The sequence below is a fragment of the Opisthocomus hoazin genome, chromosome 36 (assembly GCF_030867145.1).
Source record: "Opisthocomus hoazin isolate bOpiHoa1 chromosome 36, bOpiHoa1.hap1, whole genome shotgun sequence".
Lineage (NCBI taxonomy): Eukaryota > Metazoa > Chordata > Aves > Opisthocomiformes > Opisthocomidae > Opisthocomus > Opisthocomus hoazin.
This window is the reverse complement of record NC_134449.1, coordinates 663286-677528: the sequence shown is the minus strand read 5'-3', so window position 1 is coordinate 677528 and position 14243 is coordinate 663286. Positions and strand designations below refer to the sequence as shown.

Genomic DNA, 14243 nt, shown 5'->3' with positions numbered 1-14243 from the left:
CGTGGTGCCCGAAAGCGGTCCAGAAAAAGGGCAAGTCCTCCTGCTTGTGCGCAGGCCAGGGAGCCAGGAGCTTCCCTCTGCTGCCCAGCGGTGCCAGACTGAAGGGCTGCAGGGCCCACTGTAGGGCAGCTGGCCACAGGGACTGCTCTGGATGACAGGGACTCCACAAATGAGGAGAGCTTTTCCAGCCCTTTCCCCTTCCTTTACCTTTTTCCCCAGCTTTGTCCTGCAGAAGACAAGCTTGGAGTTGGGCAGCACAGGGATCTTGAGCCCAAGGGGGAGGTCCAGCAGCCCAGTGCCTCCTTCCACCCACAGCTGTCTGCTGCTGCCGACCTGGAAAGAGACAGACAGTCCTGGGCACTGAGGCACTGTCTCCATCAGCCTCCCGCACGGCAGTCGCTGGAAAGGCTCTCGGAAGACTCCAGCCGAGGAGAGTGCCAAGAGCATCCCACTCAAAAGCTGCTCTCTGCTTCCTCGTCCGCGTGCCCACAACTCCCATCCCCCTCCTCAACCCAGATCCGCGTCCCACGTAAGCCGGGCTGGGCAGAGAGGCAGGACTCCCCCCAAACTCTCCCTGGACCGGTCGCCTTTGGATTCCTGCCAGCTCGCTGGGCACATCCCGAGGCCCCAGCGCAGACTGGCGTGTCCCGGACTCCTGAGCTCAGCCCTCTCCATCGGCCCGTTGCTCACCTCTCCCTTCTGCCATGCGACTCTCAGCAGTGCGTCCACGTCTCGGACGCCAGCAGTAAGACGGTGCTTCATGGCTCCTCGCTCCATGCTGCTCTCCTGAAGCTGCCACCCTTGCACTGGCACCTCGCTCCAGAGGCACCCAGCTGCGGCCACTGCAGCCGGTCTGCCAGCGAGCAGCTATTATATAGCAGTCGGCCATTGCTGCATCATCACTTTGCTGTGCCACGGCACTGTTGTGTCGTCACGTTGCCGGTTTGCATCGTCTTGTTGCCACAGCACCGCGTCCCAGCTGCCCTGGGGCCCACCTGGAGCCCCGTCTGGACACGCGGGTGGGCCACCTGCTCTCGCTAAGCCTGCTTTGAGGAGGGGGCCTTGACAAGGTGCTCACCGGCTGCCCCTTAGAGTCGTACAATCATAGAATTGTTAAGGTGGGAAAGGACCTCAAAGGTCATCAAGTCCAACCGTCAACCCAAAACCACCAGGCCTACTAAACCACGTCCCCGAGTGCCACGTCCACGCATTTTTTGACCACCCCCGGGGGTGGTGACTCCACCACTTCCCTGGGCAGCCTGTTCCAGTGCCTTCAGAAAGAAATTTTTCCTGATAACCCTTCTAAAGCTCCCCCTGACGCAACATCCTTCTTCCTCCTAGTTCCGGTTTTTCCCGGCTTTGGACCTCAGATGGCAGGGCTGGAGCTGGGCTGCCCGCGGGCTGCTGCTGTGCTGCTGCACTGGCTTTGGGACACCCTTCTTAGACCGTTTGCCTGTCCCAGGCAAAGCAGCTGCAACTTGGAGGACTGCATGGATCTAGATTTTGGGCCTGCTGCTCTCACTATCCAGTTCCTGATTGGCATCTTGGGAAACACGGAGGACAAAGGAAGGGCGCAACAAACCTCTCTCCACACATTTCCTCAGGCACATTCAGCCACGACCCCCTCGCTGTGCCCTGCTTGGTTTCCCCTGCGCTCGTCTCTGCTCTGCGTCACCTGCAGTCCCACCTCGTGCCTCCCGGGAGGTGACGGGCGGCACGGGACTTTCTGCATTGCTGTGGGATGGTTTGTGTGGGCTGCTCTGTGCCTTTCCCTCTGCCCTTCTGCTGCCGCTTGCCTCTCGCCTGTTCTTTCTGCTCCAGCAGGACTCCTGCACACGCCGCAGGCTGTGGACTGCAGAGGAACCTCGCCCGTGCTGCCATGGAGCACCTGCGGGCCAGAGCGCGTCCCCAGCAGTGTCCCCTTCCACAGGCCTCCTCGTGTGTCTTCTTCTGTGGCCCCTCCTGCGTCTGTCTCCCCATGCGTGACCCCCTGCCATGCATCCCCACAGGTCTCCTCCTGCCCCAGCAGCTCCACGCAGGCCGGAGCAGCAGTGACATGGGCTCCTCTGCTTGGTGGCAGCTCTGGTGCCAGCAGCTCCTCTGATGGGCAGCAGCTGTGGCGCGCAGCGTCGCGTGGTGAGGGGACTGGAACTGGCTGTGCTTGGCCCGGGGCGGCTCGCAGGCCGACCTCCACAGGGGGCCCCCCAGACCCAAAGCGCCGTGTGTGCCCGGTGCGTCCCTCAGCTTCCTCTTGTTGAGGACAGGGTGGGAGGCCACTGGAGCCAGTCCTGAGGGGAGAAGAGGGTAAAGGTATTTGTGGGGCACAGAGAAAGGCAGAAGGAGGGTTCTGGGTGTCAGCCGAGGGCAGACGGAGGGCTGTGGGCTGCACCAAACGGCACCTGTAGAGCTGCAAGCCGCACCAGAGGGCAAACAGAGCGGCCTGGAAAGCACAAAAGGAGAAATGGAGGCCCTTGGGAGGCACCAAAATACCCTTTTGCAGCTGCTCATTTGTCCCGAAAGGCCCACGCCAGTCCTTAGGGCACATGGAAAGGCAAACAGAGATGCCTTCAGGAGACAAGAGGAGAAGAGGAACCCCCTGTGATAGATGAAAAGCTGGAGGGTGGTCCCTTGGCAGGACACCGAAGGGCCCAGTGAGGGCCCTGGGTGGCAACCCAAAGGCCCATCAGGAGGCCTTCAGGGGACGAGAGAATAAAGGTGCAGGACAAGGCGCAGCCTTCAACAGCAGCTGCAGACGGGGCTCCCGTAAGGCATGCGTGTGGCTTTACAGAGCTGCACCAGCCCCTGCAAGAGCCCGGCCACAAAGCTGTCTGAGCAAGGCAGGAACGTTGGCTGCTTTTCTGCCCTTTGAAACTGGCTCTTGGCCTGACCGAGCCTGCAGGAGGGAGACAATGAGGGAAAAGGTTGCCTGGAAAATACCCAGACACAGCGTGGCCTGGCACGAATAAATGAAGGCAGAGGCGAGGCGTTGGGAGCAAAGTCTTTATTCTGTGCCGGTGTTGCTGAAAACCAGGGAATAAAACCTCGCAACACTAATGTAGCGTTAAAAGGCAGCATTCTTTATTGCAGCGCTGGATGCACGGGGGATAATTCCACCCAACGTGCATACCCCATACCCCTTCCGTGCAGTTTACATAGATCAAAATATACATATTCATCTGATTACGCAAGCTCTTCCTTTCATAGTCAAATCAGTCCATTTCCATAGACTGCTCCCAGCTGCGCTTGCGCAGTGCCTCCTAGTGGTGGTCGTCGGGGGTCTCAAGATGAAGGCTCATCCTCTTCATCACAGTGTCCGCGGGTTGACCCCTCTTTCTGCACAAGCTCAGTCCTCTTCTGGCTCTTGTCCCTGCGGCACGGGTCGTCTTGCCCAGTTGTAGGTACCTGCTAGTTTTAATGAAAACTAACTTCTTTGGGGGGAGATGTATGACTTTTTGCTTCAGTTAATTCACACAATAGACAGGTCCCAGAAATGCACCTGCAACTCTTAGGTAACGCTATTTCTATTAAAAATCCCCCTCCACCATTATTGTTCAACATTAGTGGTTACCTAGGGACTAAACCCTCTGTTCCCAGCCCTAATGAGCAGATGGGCAGGGCTGTACCAGGGACATAGCAGCATTGTTCGTGCTTTATGATTAACTAATTCCATCGCCTTGGTTACACCGGGGGGAGGTGCCCGGGGTGTCTGTGGCCCTGGAGCCGCACACCTCCTCAGGACACCCTCCATGAGGCTGCCAGCGACCGCCTATTTGCAGGACTTGGGCTGCCTGGGCTTCTGCTGGGAAACCTTCAAAGGCAGTGGTCTGCGCCGGGCTCCTGGCTGGGCAGGGGGCTTCCGACCCGCCGGAGGCACGGGCTGTCTTGGAATATGCGAGCCCGTGGAGGGGAGGGTGCCTGCAGTCCATCCTGGCCTGCGTACAGGCATGAAACAAGTTGCTGCGGCTCCGGAGGTGTAATCGCGGGACCTGTGAAGGCGTGCTGTTGGCCGGCGAGCATCTTGCTCAGCGCCTCGGGTGAGAGGCGGGAGGACGGTGCGTGAGCTCTCCTTTCTGAGTTGTCCTGCTTCTGCTGAAGGCGTGGCTGTTGCAGGGAGGCTGAGAGGTGGCAAGACCTTCGGTGGTGGAAGCTTCTGTGATTTTTTCTTGGATTGCCTTTCTACCTCTATCTTCTTCTTCACTTTCTGCACGACTGCCAGTCTCTTTTTCCCCCGGCGATGCACAGGAGAAGTGTGCAAAGGCTCTACCACTGTGGCGTTGGCAACCAAGCTGCTTCTGACCTCGTGGGAAGCCCTCCTCAGGGCGCGGGCGGACTGATAGAGCCTCTTCACCCGCTCCAGTGCTTTTTGTGCCATGCTCTGAGACACCCGCTCCAGTGGCGGCTGTGCCACGCTCTGAGACTCCTCTTCCAGCTCCTGGTCTTCTGCCAGCGTAGGCTGCAGCGGTGCAGGCTGCGCGCTCTTAGGCGCTTCTTCTCCAGCACACTTGGGAGACAAAAATGACGAGAGGAGTTGATGAGTGAATGGAGCTGGTACAGCCAAGGGGCTCGTTGGCTCGAGCCAAGGCTGGTGCTGAGCAGACTGAGAGGAAGAGCCCGGGTGCCAACGCGCTGCCGCACAGCAGAGGCGGCTCCCAGCACCCACGCGGCTCCTACTCACCGGACTCCCTTCCACAGCGGACTGTTGAGAGCTGCTGCGGGTGCCTGGCTGTCTGTGCTTCGCCAGCTGCTGCTGCTGCTGCTGTTGGCCCTCGGCCTGCTGGAGGAGGCGTTGCTGCTTTCCAAGAGACTCCCGTCTTTCTGTCCGCTGCTTGGTGACAGCGAGGTGCCCGTTGAGAGAAAAGAAGGCAGCTGAGAAGGAGCCGCTCTGTCCGTCTTGCCCAGGCCATTTTCTGCTCAGCTGCTCCCGTCCTCCTACTCCGGCTTGCTTTGTTCCAGCAGTCCCCACAGCAGCTTCCAGCTGCCTGTCGAAGGCTCCAAGCAGAGACAGCACCAAGGGGTTTGCAGCCGGTGCTGGCTCCTGCCACCGCTGGGCTTCCTTTGTTTCCTGGAACAGGAGTCTCCAGGACTTCTCTCAGCGAGCACAGGCCCCCTTCAAGGGCAAGCCTTACTGGGCCTTTGCTTACCTCTGCCTCCTCTTCCTCTGTCCACCTGGCAAGCGCTTTCTTTCCTGCTGCAGCCGCCGCTCTAGCAGGGGAGGCACGTCAGTCCGTCCCGGCAGTGCGCAGCCACCATTTGATTTGTCCAGTTGTTCCTGAAACTTTTTCGGAAAGGCGACAGCGGGTTGTGGCTTGCTGTTGCCCAGACAGGCGCTCAGGCCCCTGCGTGCTGAGGCATCCCGCGGGCCAAGGACAGCGCTCGGCTTCTGCAACCCGACAAGGGCAGAAGAGAAGTGCGACCCACGGGACTCGCCATGCTTGCGCGGGACTTTCCCGCCCGTGCCCACCCCTGCACCCTGCGCTAGCTCAGCTAGCAGCAGCACCCGGCCCAGCAGCACAGCCCTCAGCTCTTCTGCACCGACCGCCTGCCCAAGATGCTGCAAGTGAAGCCCCAGCCCTCGGCCCCGTGCCGCTGACAGGTGTCTACAGACACTGCGCTTTGCCTACCTGCTCTCGCATGGACATTTTCACTGCCTCCAGCTTCAGCGTGCTCAGATAGTGCCTGTAGTCATTGAACTCCTTCAAAGTGCAAACCACCTATGGAGAGACGAGGGGAGAAGTGCCCCAAGAACTGTCAAGCCAGCTACGTAGACTGCCTTCCCCAAAACAGCCCAAAGGCAGCGGGAGGGGAGCTGGTCCTCTGCACACCCTCCCCTGGCCTCCCCTGGCCTCCCCTGGCGTGCCCTCCGCGGTGGTGGGGCCCCTGACAGCCGCCAGGCAGGGCTGAGCGGTGCTCCTGAGCCCAGCGCCAGGCCTCGTACCGGCTGCCTCCTCAAGACCCGGGCAGCGCGGGGCAGCCTGAGAAGAGCAGGAGTGGCAAGTGGCAGACGGAGGCTGGCGCTACTTCTGCTGGCAGGGAAGCCAGCCCCACAGCCCTGGGCCCTCCGGCAGGAACAGGCGGCTGCCGCAAGCACTCTGGGAAGCCCGCTTGGTGAGGGCTGTTTGCATCAGCCCGCCGTCCAAACCTACTCACTCTGCTGTCCCCGGTGACGCGACCTTCTGTCTTCAGCCTGTGCAGGTGGTTCTTCCGTTGGTGGTAGGCCCGCAGATGCGGGTCATGCAGGCTGTTGTATTCCGTGCTCAGCAGGCGGCAGCATGGGTCTCCCAGATTGAAATAGCCAGAGGGCTGGTGAAGCTGTAAAAGAGATTTTCGAGAGCATGAAGGAGGCAGGAGAGAGCAGCAAAGAGGTGCCAAGCGGTTCTTGTGAAAAGGTCAAGGTAGTTGGAAGAGCAATACGCTTGTCCTTCCTTCTGAAAGCACAGAGACCACCACAGGCAGACTGCAGGGCCAGACCGGGTTGGGCTGCAGGAGAGAAGACAAACCCCACCAGCGAGCAGGCAGCTCAGGCCAGCGGGAGGAGCTGCAGACCTTGGCCCAAGAGCAATGAGCCTTCAGAGTGACAAGTTCAAGGCCGGCGGTTGAAACGCAGCAGAGGGATAATGCACTGACAGCAGTCTCCTCGGGGTTAGGCAGGCCCCAGGGCTGTGCCCAGGAGCCCTGCCGCCCGGAAGCGTCTGCCTTGGGAAAAACGCACTGCAAGCTGGAGTAGCAAGACGATGCTGCGTGCGTTCCCCGAGCGAAGAAGCCTCAGCTTTTGTGAACAGGCCGACAGGGCAAGCAGGAGAAGGTTGGAGTGTCCCTCAAGAGTACCCCAGAGCCTGGCTCAGCGTTGCTAGATGAGGCGGAAGGGCACATTGCCCGGCACCGGGACACACTGCTGCCGGCCACAGGCAGGGAGGGCCCCGGCCGCACGCTTGCGCAGTGCCCGAAAGCGGTCCAGAAAAAGGGCAAGTCCTCCTGCTTGTGTGCAGGCCAGGGAGCCAGGAGCTTCCCTCTGCTGCCCAGCGGTGCCAGACTGAAGGGCTGGCAGGGCCCACTGTAGGGCAGCTGGCCACAGGGACTGCTCTGGATGACAGGGACTCCACAAATGAGGAGAGCTTTTCCAGCCCTTTCCCCTTCCTTTACCTTTTTCCCCAGCTTTGTCCTGCAGAAGACAAGCTTGGAGTTGGGCAGCACAGAGATCTTGAGCCCAAGGGGGAGGTCCAGCAGCCCAGTGCCTCCTTCCACCCACAGCTGTCTGCTGCTGCCGACCTGGAAAGAGACAGACAGTCCTGGGCACTGAGGCACTGTCTCCATCAGCCTCCCGCACGGCAGTCGCTGGAAAGGCTCTCGGAAGACTCCAGCCGAGGAGAGTGCCAAGAGCAGCCCACTCAAAAGCTGCTCTCTGCTTCCTCGTCCGCGTGCCCACAACTCCCATCCCCCTCCTCAACCCAGATCCGCGTCCCACGTAAGCCGGGCTGGGCAGAGAGGCAGGACTCCCCCCAAACTCTCCCCGGACCGACCGCCTTTGGATTCCTGCCAGCTCGCTGGGCACATCCCGAGGCCCCAGCGCAGACTGGCGTGTCCCGGACTCCTGAGCTCAGCCCTCTCCATCGGCCCGTTGCTCACCTCTCCCTTCTGCCATGCGACTCTCAGCAGTGCGTCCACGTCTCGGACGCCAGCAGTAAGACGGTGCTTCATGGCTCCTCGCTCCATGCTGCTCTCCTGAAGCTGCCACCCTTGCACTGGCACCTCGCTCCAGAGGCACCCAGCTGCGGCCACTGCAGCCGGTCTGCCAGCGAGCAGCTATTATATAGCAGTCGGCCATTGCTGGATCATCACGTTGCTGTGCCACGGCACTGTTGTATTCGCTGGATAGTAGGTAGGGACAGTGGGAATCTCGTTCATCCATTCATGCGCGTCACTAATTAGATGACGAGGCATTTGGCTATTTATCGAACATACATAAGATTTATACATGTTCCTTTTCCGGGTTAAAGTAAAGGCGGCCCGTCCACCTGGAGTCAAGTCCGGTAGATTTGTCTCAATTTGGTATGTAACGTGTCATGATCACAAGTGCCCAATATAGTCCCTACATACTACAGAGACCGGAGGTGTAGTGCGGTGTTTCCCACATTATCATCATTTCGTTTTTTCTTTTATTAGTAGTAGTTAGAGTACAATATTGGGAATAACAGAGAAAGAGTCAAACAATCAAACCATACAATCTCGAGTTCGCAAACTCCAACCCACTCAATTCCATTCCCTCTTTCACCAACGCTCAGTGGCACCAATGGCCACAGTGGCACCAATGACCACAGCAGCACCAATGGCCACAGCAGCACCAATGGCCACAATGTCTTTGGCTACCGATACATAGATGACCCACATCGGTCAGCCCTTTTTGTCAAAATCGTTTGAGGATATAGTCATTACCAAATACCACCATCCTCCAGCAGAATTTGGTTGCGCCCAACTAACCACTCGTGGGCAGAGGCTCTAGGCAACCAACACGGTCGATGCCGGGATTTTGTATCACCGTATTTAATTACTATGGATCGGTTGGTGAGGCCGTTCGATAGGGAGGAAGTAACTCTAATTCCCGCTGGGGCAGAGGTCATCTTGGTTACCCAGGAAGGCATCCAGCGGGACCACGGGGAGGTGTGACCTCTGCGGCTCAGCCCAGCTAGTAACTATGGTCCCGTCTTAAGAGAGTCATAGTTATTCCCGCCTGTCGTCACGTTGCCGGTTTGCATCGTCTTGTTGCCACAGCACCGCGTCCCAGCTGCCCTGGGGCCCACCTGGAGCCCCGTCTGGACACGCGGGTGGGCCACCTGCTCTCGCTAAGCCTGCTTTGAGGAGGGGGCCTTGACAAGGTGCTCACCGGCTGCCCCTTAGAGTCGTACAATCATAGAATTGTTAAGGTGGGAAAGGACCTCAAAGGTCATCAAGTCCAACCGTCAACCCAAAACCACCAGGCCTACTAAACCACGTCCCCGAGTGCCACGTCCACGCATTTTTTGACCACCCCCGGGGGTGGTGACTCCACCACTTCCCTGGGCAGCCTGTTCCAGTGCCTTCAGAAAGAAATTTTTCCTGATAACCCTTCTAAAGCTCCCCCTGACGCAACATCCTTCTTCCTCCTAGTTCCGGTTTTTCCCGGCTTTGGACCTCAGATGGCAGGGCTGGAGCTGGGCTGCCCGCGGGCTGCTGCTCTGCTGCTGCACTGGCTTTGGGACACCCTTCTTAGACCATTTGCCTGTCCCAGGCAAAGCAGCTGCAACTTGGAGGACTGCATGGATCTAGATTTTGGGCCTGCTGCTCTCACTATCCAGTTCCTGATTGGCATCTAGGCAAACACGGAGGACAAAGGAAGGACGCAAGAAACCTCTCTCCACACATTTCCTCAGGCACATTCAGCCACGACCCCCTCGCTGTGCCCTGCTTGGTTTCCCCTGCGCTCGTCTCTGCTCTGCGTCCCCTGCGGTCCCACCTCGTGCCTCCCGGGAGGTGATGGGCGGCACGGGACTTTCTGCATTGCTGTGGGATGGTTTGTGTGGGCTGCTCTGTGCCTTTCCCTCTGCCCTTCTGCTGCCGCTTGCCTCTCGCCTGTTCTTTCTGCTCCAGCAGGACTCCTGCACACGCCGCAGGCTGTGGACTGCAGAGGAACCTCGCCCGTGCTGCCATGGAGCGCCTGCGGGCCAGAGCGCGTCCCCAGCAGTGTCCCCTTCCACAGGCCTCCTCGTGTGTCTTCTTCTGTGGCCCCTCCTGCGTCTGTCTCCCCATGCGTGACCCCCTGCCGTGCATCCCCACAGGTCTCCTCCTGCCCCAGCAGCTCCACACAGGCCGGAGCAGCAGTGACATGGGCTCCTCTGCTTGGTGGCAGCTCTGGTGCCAGCAGCTCCTCTGATGGGCAGCAGCTGTGGCGCGCAGCGTCGCGTGGTGAGGGGACTGGAACTGGCTGTGCTTGGCCCGGGGCAGCTCGCAGGCCGACCTCCACAGGGGGGACCCCAGACCCAAAGCGCCGTGTGTGCCCGGTGCGTCCCCCAGCTTCCTCTTGTTGAGGACAGGGTGGGAGGCCACTGGAGCCAATCCTGAGGGGAGAAGAGGGTAAAGGCATTTGTGAGGCACAGAGAAAGGCAGAGGGAGGGCTCTGGGTGGCAGCCGAGCGCAGACGGAGGGCTGTGGGCTGCACCAAACGGCACCTGTAGAGCTGCAAGCCACACCAGAGTGCAAACAGAGCGGCCTGGAAAGCACAAAAGGAGAAATGGAGGCCCTTGGGAGGCAATAAAATACCCTTTTGCAGCTGCTCGTTTGTCCCGAATGTCCCACGCCAGCACTTAGGGCACATGGAAAGGCAAAGACAGATGCCTCATCTGCCCATGTCACTGCTCGCACAGAGGCACAGAGACTGGGGCTGCTTGCTTGTCTTGCCACCTCAAACTTCACACGTAGCTTAGGGGGAATGAGGGGGGTCCCAGCCAGGCTCCCTCCAGCAGCCCTGCTAGGAAAATGCGAATGTCTGCAGATAGCTGGCAGGCTGAAGGGGCTAGCCTGGAAAGCTGTTGCTCAGCCTCATCTGCCCATGGCACTGCTCGCACAGAGGCACAGAGACTGGGGCTCCTTGCTTGTCTTGCCACCTCAAACTTCAAACGTAGTTTTGGGGGTCCAAGCCGGGCGCCTCCGGCAGCCTTGCTCCGAAAATGCGAACGTCTGCAGATAGCTCGCAGGCAGAAGGGGCTAGCCTGGAAAGCTGTTGCTCAGCCTCCTCTGCCCATGGCACTGCTCGCACAGAGGCACAGAGACTGGGGCTGCTTGCTTGTCTTGGAACCTCAAACTTCACACGTAGTCTGGGAACGGGGAGGGTCCATGCCAGGCTCCTTCACAGCCCTGCTGCGAAAATGTGAACCTCTGCAGATAGCTCGCAGGTAGAAGGGGCTAGCCTGGAAAGCTGTTGCTCAGCCTCATCTGCCCATGGCACGGCTCGCACAGAGGCACAGAGACTTGGGCTGCTTGCTTGTCTTGCCACCTCAAACTTAAAACGTAGCATAGGGGTCCGTGCCAAGAGCCTCGGCAGCCCTATTTTAAGTATGCGAAACTGTGCAGATAGCTGGCAGGCAGAAGGGGCTAGCCTTGAAAGCTGTTGCTCAGCCTCATCTGCCCATGGCAGTGCTCGCACAGAGGCACAGAGACTGGGGCTGCTTGCTTGTCTTGCCACCTCAAACTTCAAACGTAGCTTTGAGGGTCCGTGCCGGGCGCCTCCGGCAGCCCTGCTCCCAAAATGCAAACGTCTGCAGATAGCTGGCAGGCAGAAGGGGCTAGCCTGGAAAGCTGTTGCTCAGCCTCCTCTGCCCATGGCACTGCTCGCACAGAGGCACAGAGACTGGGGCTGCTTGCTTGTCTTGCCACCTCAAACTTCACACGTAGTCTGGGAACGGGGAGGGTCCCTGCCAGGCTCCTTCGCAGCCCTGTTTCAAAAATGCGAACCTGTGCAGATAGTTGGCAGCCAGAAGGAGCTAGCCTGGAAAGCTGTTGCTCAGCCTCATGTGCCCATGGCACTGCTCGCACAGAGGCACAGAGACTGGGGCTGCTTGCTTGTCTTGCCACCTCAAACGTCAAATCTAGCCTGGGAATTGGGGTGGTCCCTGCCAAGCTCCTTCGCAGCCCTGCTTCAAAAATGCAAAACTGTGCAGATAGCTGGCAGCCAGAAGGAGCTAGCCTGGAAAGCTGTTGCTCAGCTTCATGTGCCCATGGCACTGCTCACACAGGGGCACAGAGACTGGGGCTGCTTCCTTGTCTTGCCATCTCAAATGTCAAATGTAGCCTGGGAATGGGGGGGGTCTGCTAGGCTCCTTTCGCAGCCCTGATTCGAAAATGCGAACCTGGTAAGTTAGGTGGTGGCGAGAAGCGGCTAGCCTGGAAAGGTCTTGCTCAGCCTCATCTACCCATGGCACTGCTCGCACAGAGACACAGAGACTGGGGCTGCTTGCTTGTCTTGCCACCTCAAACTTCAAACGTAACTTAGGGGGTCCGTGCCAGGCGCCTCCGGCAGCCTTGCTCCGAAAATGCGAACGTCTGCAGATAGCTCGCAGACAGAAGGGGCTAGCCTGGAAAGCTGTGGCTCAGCCTCACCTGCCCATGGCACTGCTCGCACAGAGGCACAGAGACTGGGGCTGCTTGCTTGTCTTGCCACCTCAAACTTCACACGTAGCATAGGGGTCCGTGCCAAGAGCCTCGGCAGCCCTATTTCAAATATGCGAAACTGTGCAGATAGATGGCAGCCAGAAGGAGCTAGCCTGGAAAGCTGTTGCTCAGCCTCATCTGCCCATGGCACTGCTCGCACAGAGGCACAGACACTGGGGCTGCTTGCTTGTCTTGCTACCTCAAACTTCAAACGTAGATTAGGGGGTCCGTGCCGGGCGCCTACGGCAGCCTTGCTTCGAAAATGCGAACGTCTGCAGATAGCTGGCAGGCAGAAGGGGTTAGCCTGGAAACCTGTTGCTCAGCCTCCTCTACCCATGGCACTGCTCACACAGAGGCACAGAGACTGGGGCTGCTTGCTTGTCTTGCCACCTCAAACTTCACACGTAGTCTGGGAACGGTGAGGGTGCCTGCCAGGCTCCTTCGCAGCCCTGCTTCAAAAATGCGAACCTGTGCAGATAGTTGGCAGCCAGAAGGAGCTAGCCTGGAAAGCTGTTGCTCAGTCTCATGTGCCCATGGCACTGCTCGCACAGAGGCACAGAGACTGGGGCTGCTTGCTTGTCTTGCCACCTCAAACGTCAAATCTAGCGTGGGAATGGGGGTGGTCCCTGCCAAGCTCCTTCGCAGCCCTGCTTCAAAAATGCAAAACTGCGCAGATAGCTGGCAGCCAGAAGGAGCTAGCCTGGAAAGCTGTTGCTCAGCCTCATGTGCCCATGGCACTGCTCGCACAGGGGCACAGAGACTGGGGCTGCTTGCTTGTCTTGCCACCCCAAACGTCCAACGTAGCATAGGGCTCCGTGCCGAGAGCCTCGGCAGCCTTATTTCAAATATGAGAAACTGAGCAGATAGCTGGCAGCCAGAAGGGGACGGCCTGGAAACCTGTTGCTCAGCCTCATCTGCCCATGCCACTGCTCGCACAGAGGCACAGAGACTGGGGCTGCTTGCTTGTCTTGCCACCTCAAACTTCCAATGTTCCTTTGGGGGTCCGTGCCGGGCGCCTCCGGCATTCTTGCTCCGAAAATGCAAAGGTCTGCAGATAGATCGCAGGCAGAAGGGGCTAGCCTGGAAAGGTGTTGCTCAGCCTCATCTGCCCATGGCACTGCTCGCACAGAGGCACAGAGACTGGGGCTGCTTGCTTGTCTTGAAACCTCAAACTGTAAACGTAGGTTAGTGGGTCCATGCCGGACGCCTCGGGCAGCCCTGCTTTGAAAATGCGAACGTCTGCAGATAGCTGGCAGGCAGAAGGGCTAGCCTGGAAAGCTGTTGCTCAGCCTCCTCTGCCCATGGCACTGCTGGCACAGAGGCACAGAGACTGGGGCTGCTTGCTTGTCTTGCAACCTCAAATTTCGCACGTAGCCTGGGAACAGGGAGGGTCCCTGCCAGGCTCCTTTCGCAGCCCTGCTTCGAAAATGCGAAAGTCTGCAGATAGGTCGCAGGCAGAAGGGGCTAGCCTGGAAAGCTGTTCCTCAGCTTCATGTGCCCATGGCACTGCTCGCACAGAGTCACGGAGACTGGGGATGCTTGCTTGTCTTGCCACCTCAAACTTCAAACGTAGGTTAGGACGTACGTGCCGGGCGCCTCCGGCACCCCTGCTCCTAAAATGCAAACGTCTGCAGCTAGCTGGCAGGGAGAAGGGGCTAGCCTGCAAAGCTGTTGGTCAGCCTCATCTGCACATGGCACTGCTCGCACAGAGGCACAGAGACTGGGGCTGCTTGCTTGTCTTGCCACATCAAACTTCACACGAAGCCTGGGAACGGGGAGGGTCCCTGCCAGGCTCCTTCGCAGCCCTGCTTCGAAAATGCGAACCTGTGCAGATAGCTGGCAGCCAGAAGGAGCTAGCCTGGAAAGCTGTTGCTCAGCCTCTTCTGCCCGCCCATGGCACTGCTCGCACAGAGGCACAGAGACTGGGGCTGCTTGCTTGTCTTGCCACCTCAAACTTCACACGTAGCCTAGGAACGGGGAGGGTCCCTGCCAGGCTCCTTTCGCCAGAAGGAGCGAAGTGAGGGAATGGACGAGGGGTGCAGCAGGACTGCTTAATCATGTGCACA

At 59.1% G+C, this 14243-nt stretch overlaps 2 protein-coding genes across 2 annotated transcripts in view; both read right to left on the bottom strand.

Annotated features, from left to right (window-relative positions):
* LOC142365324 (fibrous sheath-interacting protein 2-like) overlaps window positions 1-8385 on the bottom strand; it is a 24108-nt gene extending 15723 nt beyond the window's left edge. The window contains exons 1-2 of the mRNA XM_075446055.1: window positions 8270-8385; window positions 7763-7865 (exon numbers count right to left, since the gene is read on the bottom strand). Coding sequence (XP_075302170.1) covers window positions 7763-7865; window positions 8270-8385 — 219 coding nt within the window. The remainder of the gene's footprint in view (window positions 1-7762; window positions 7866-8269) is intronic.
* Window positions 7189-14243, bottom strand: LOC142365339 (uncharacterized). Its single transcript, XM_075446068.1, has 2 exons — window positions 7624-14243; window positions 7189-7266 (listed from the first exon to the last, which is right to left on the bottom strand). The coding sequence occupies exon 1, from the start codon at window positions 10343-10345 to the stop codon at window positions 9401-9403; it is 945 nt and encodes a 314-aa protein (XP_075302183.1). The 5' UTR covers window positions 10346-14243; the 3' UTR covers window positions 7189-7266; window positions 7624-9400.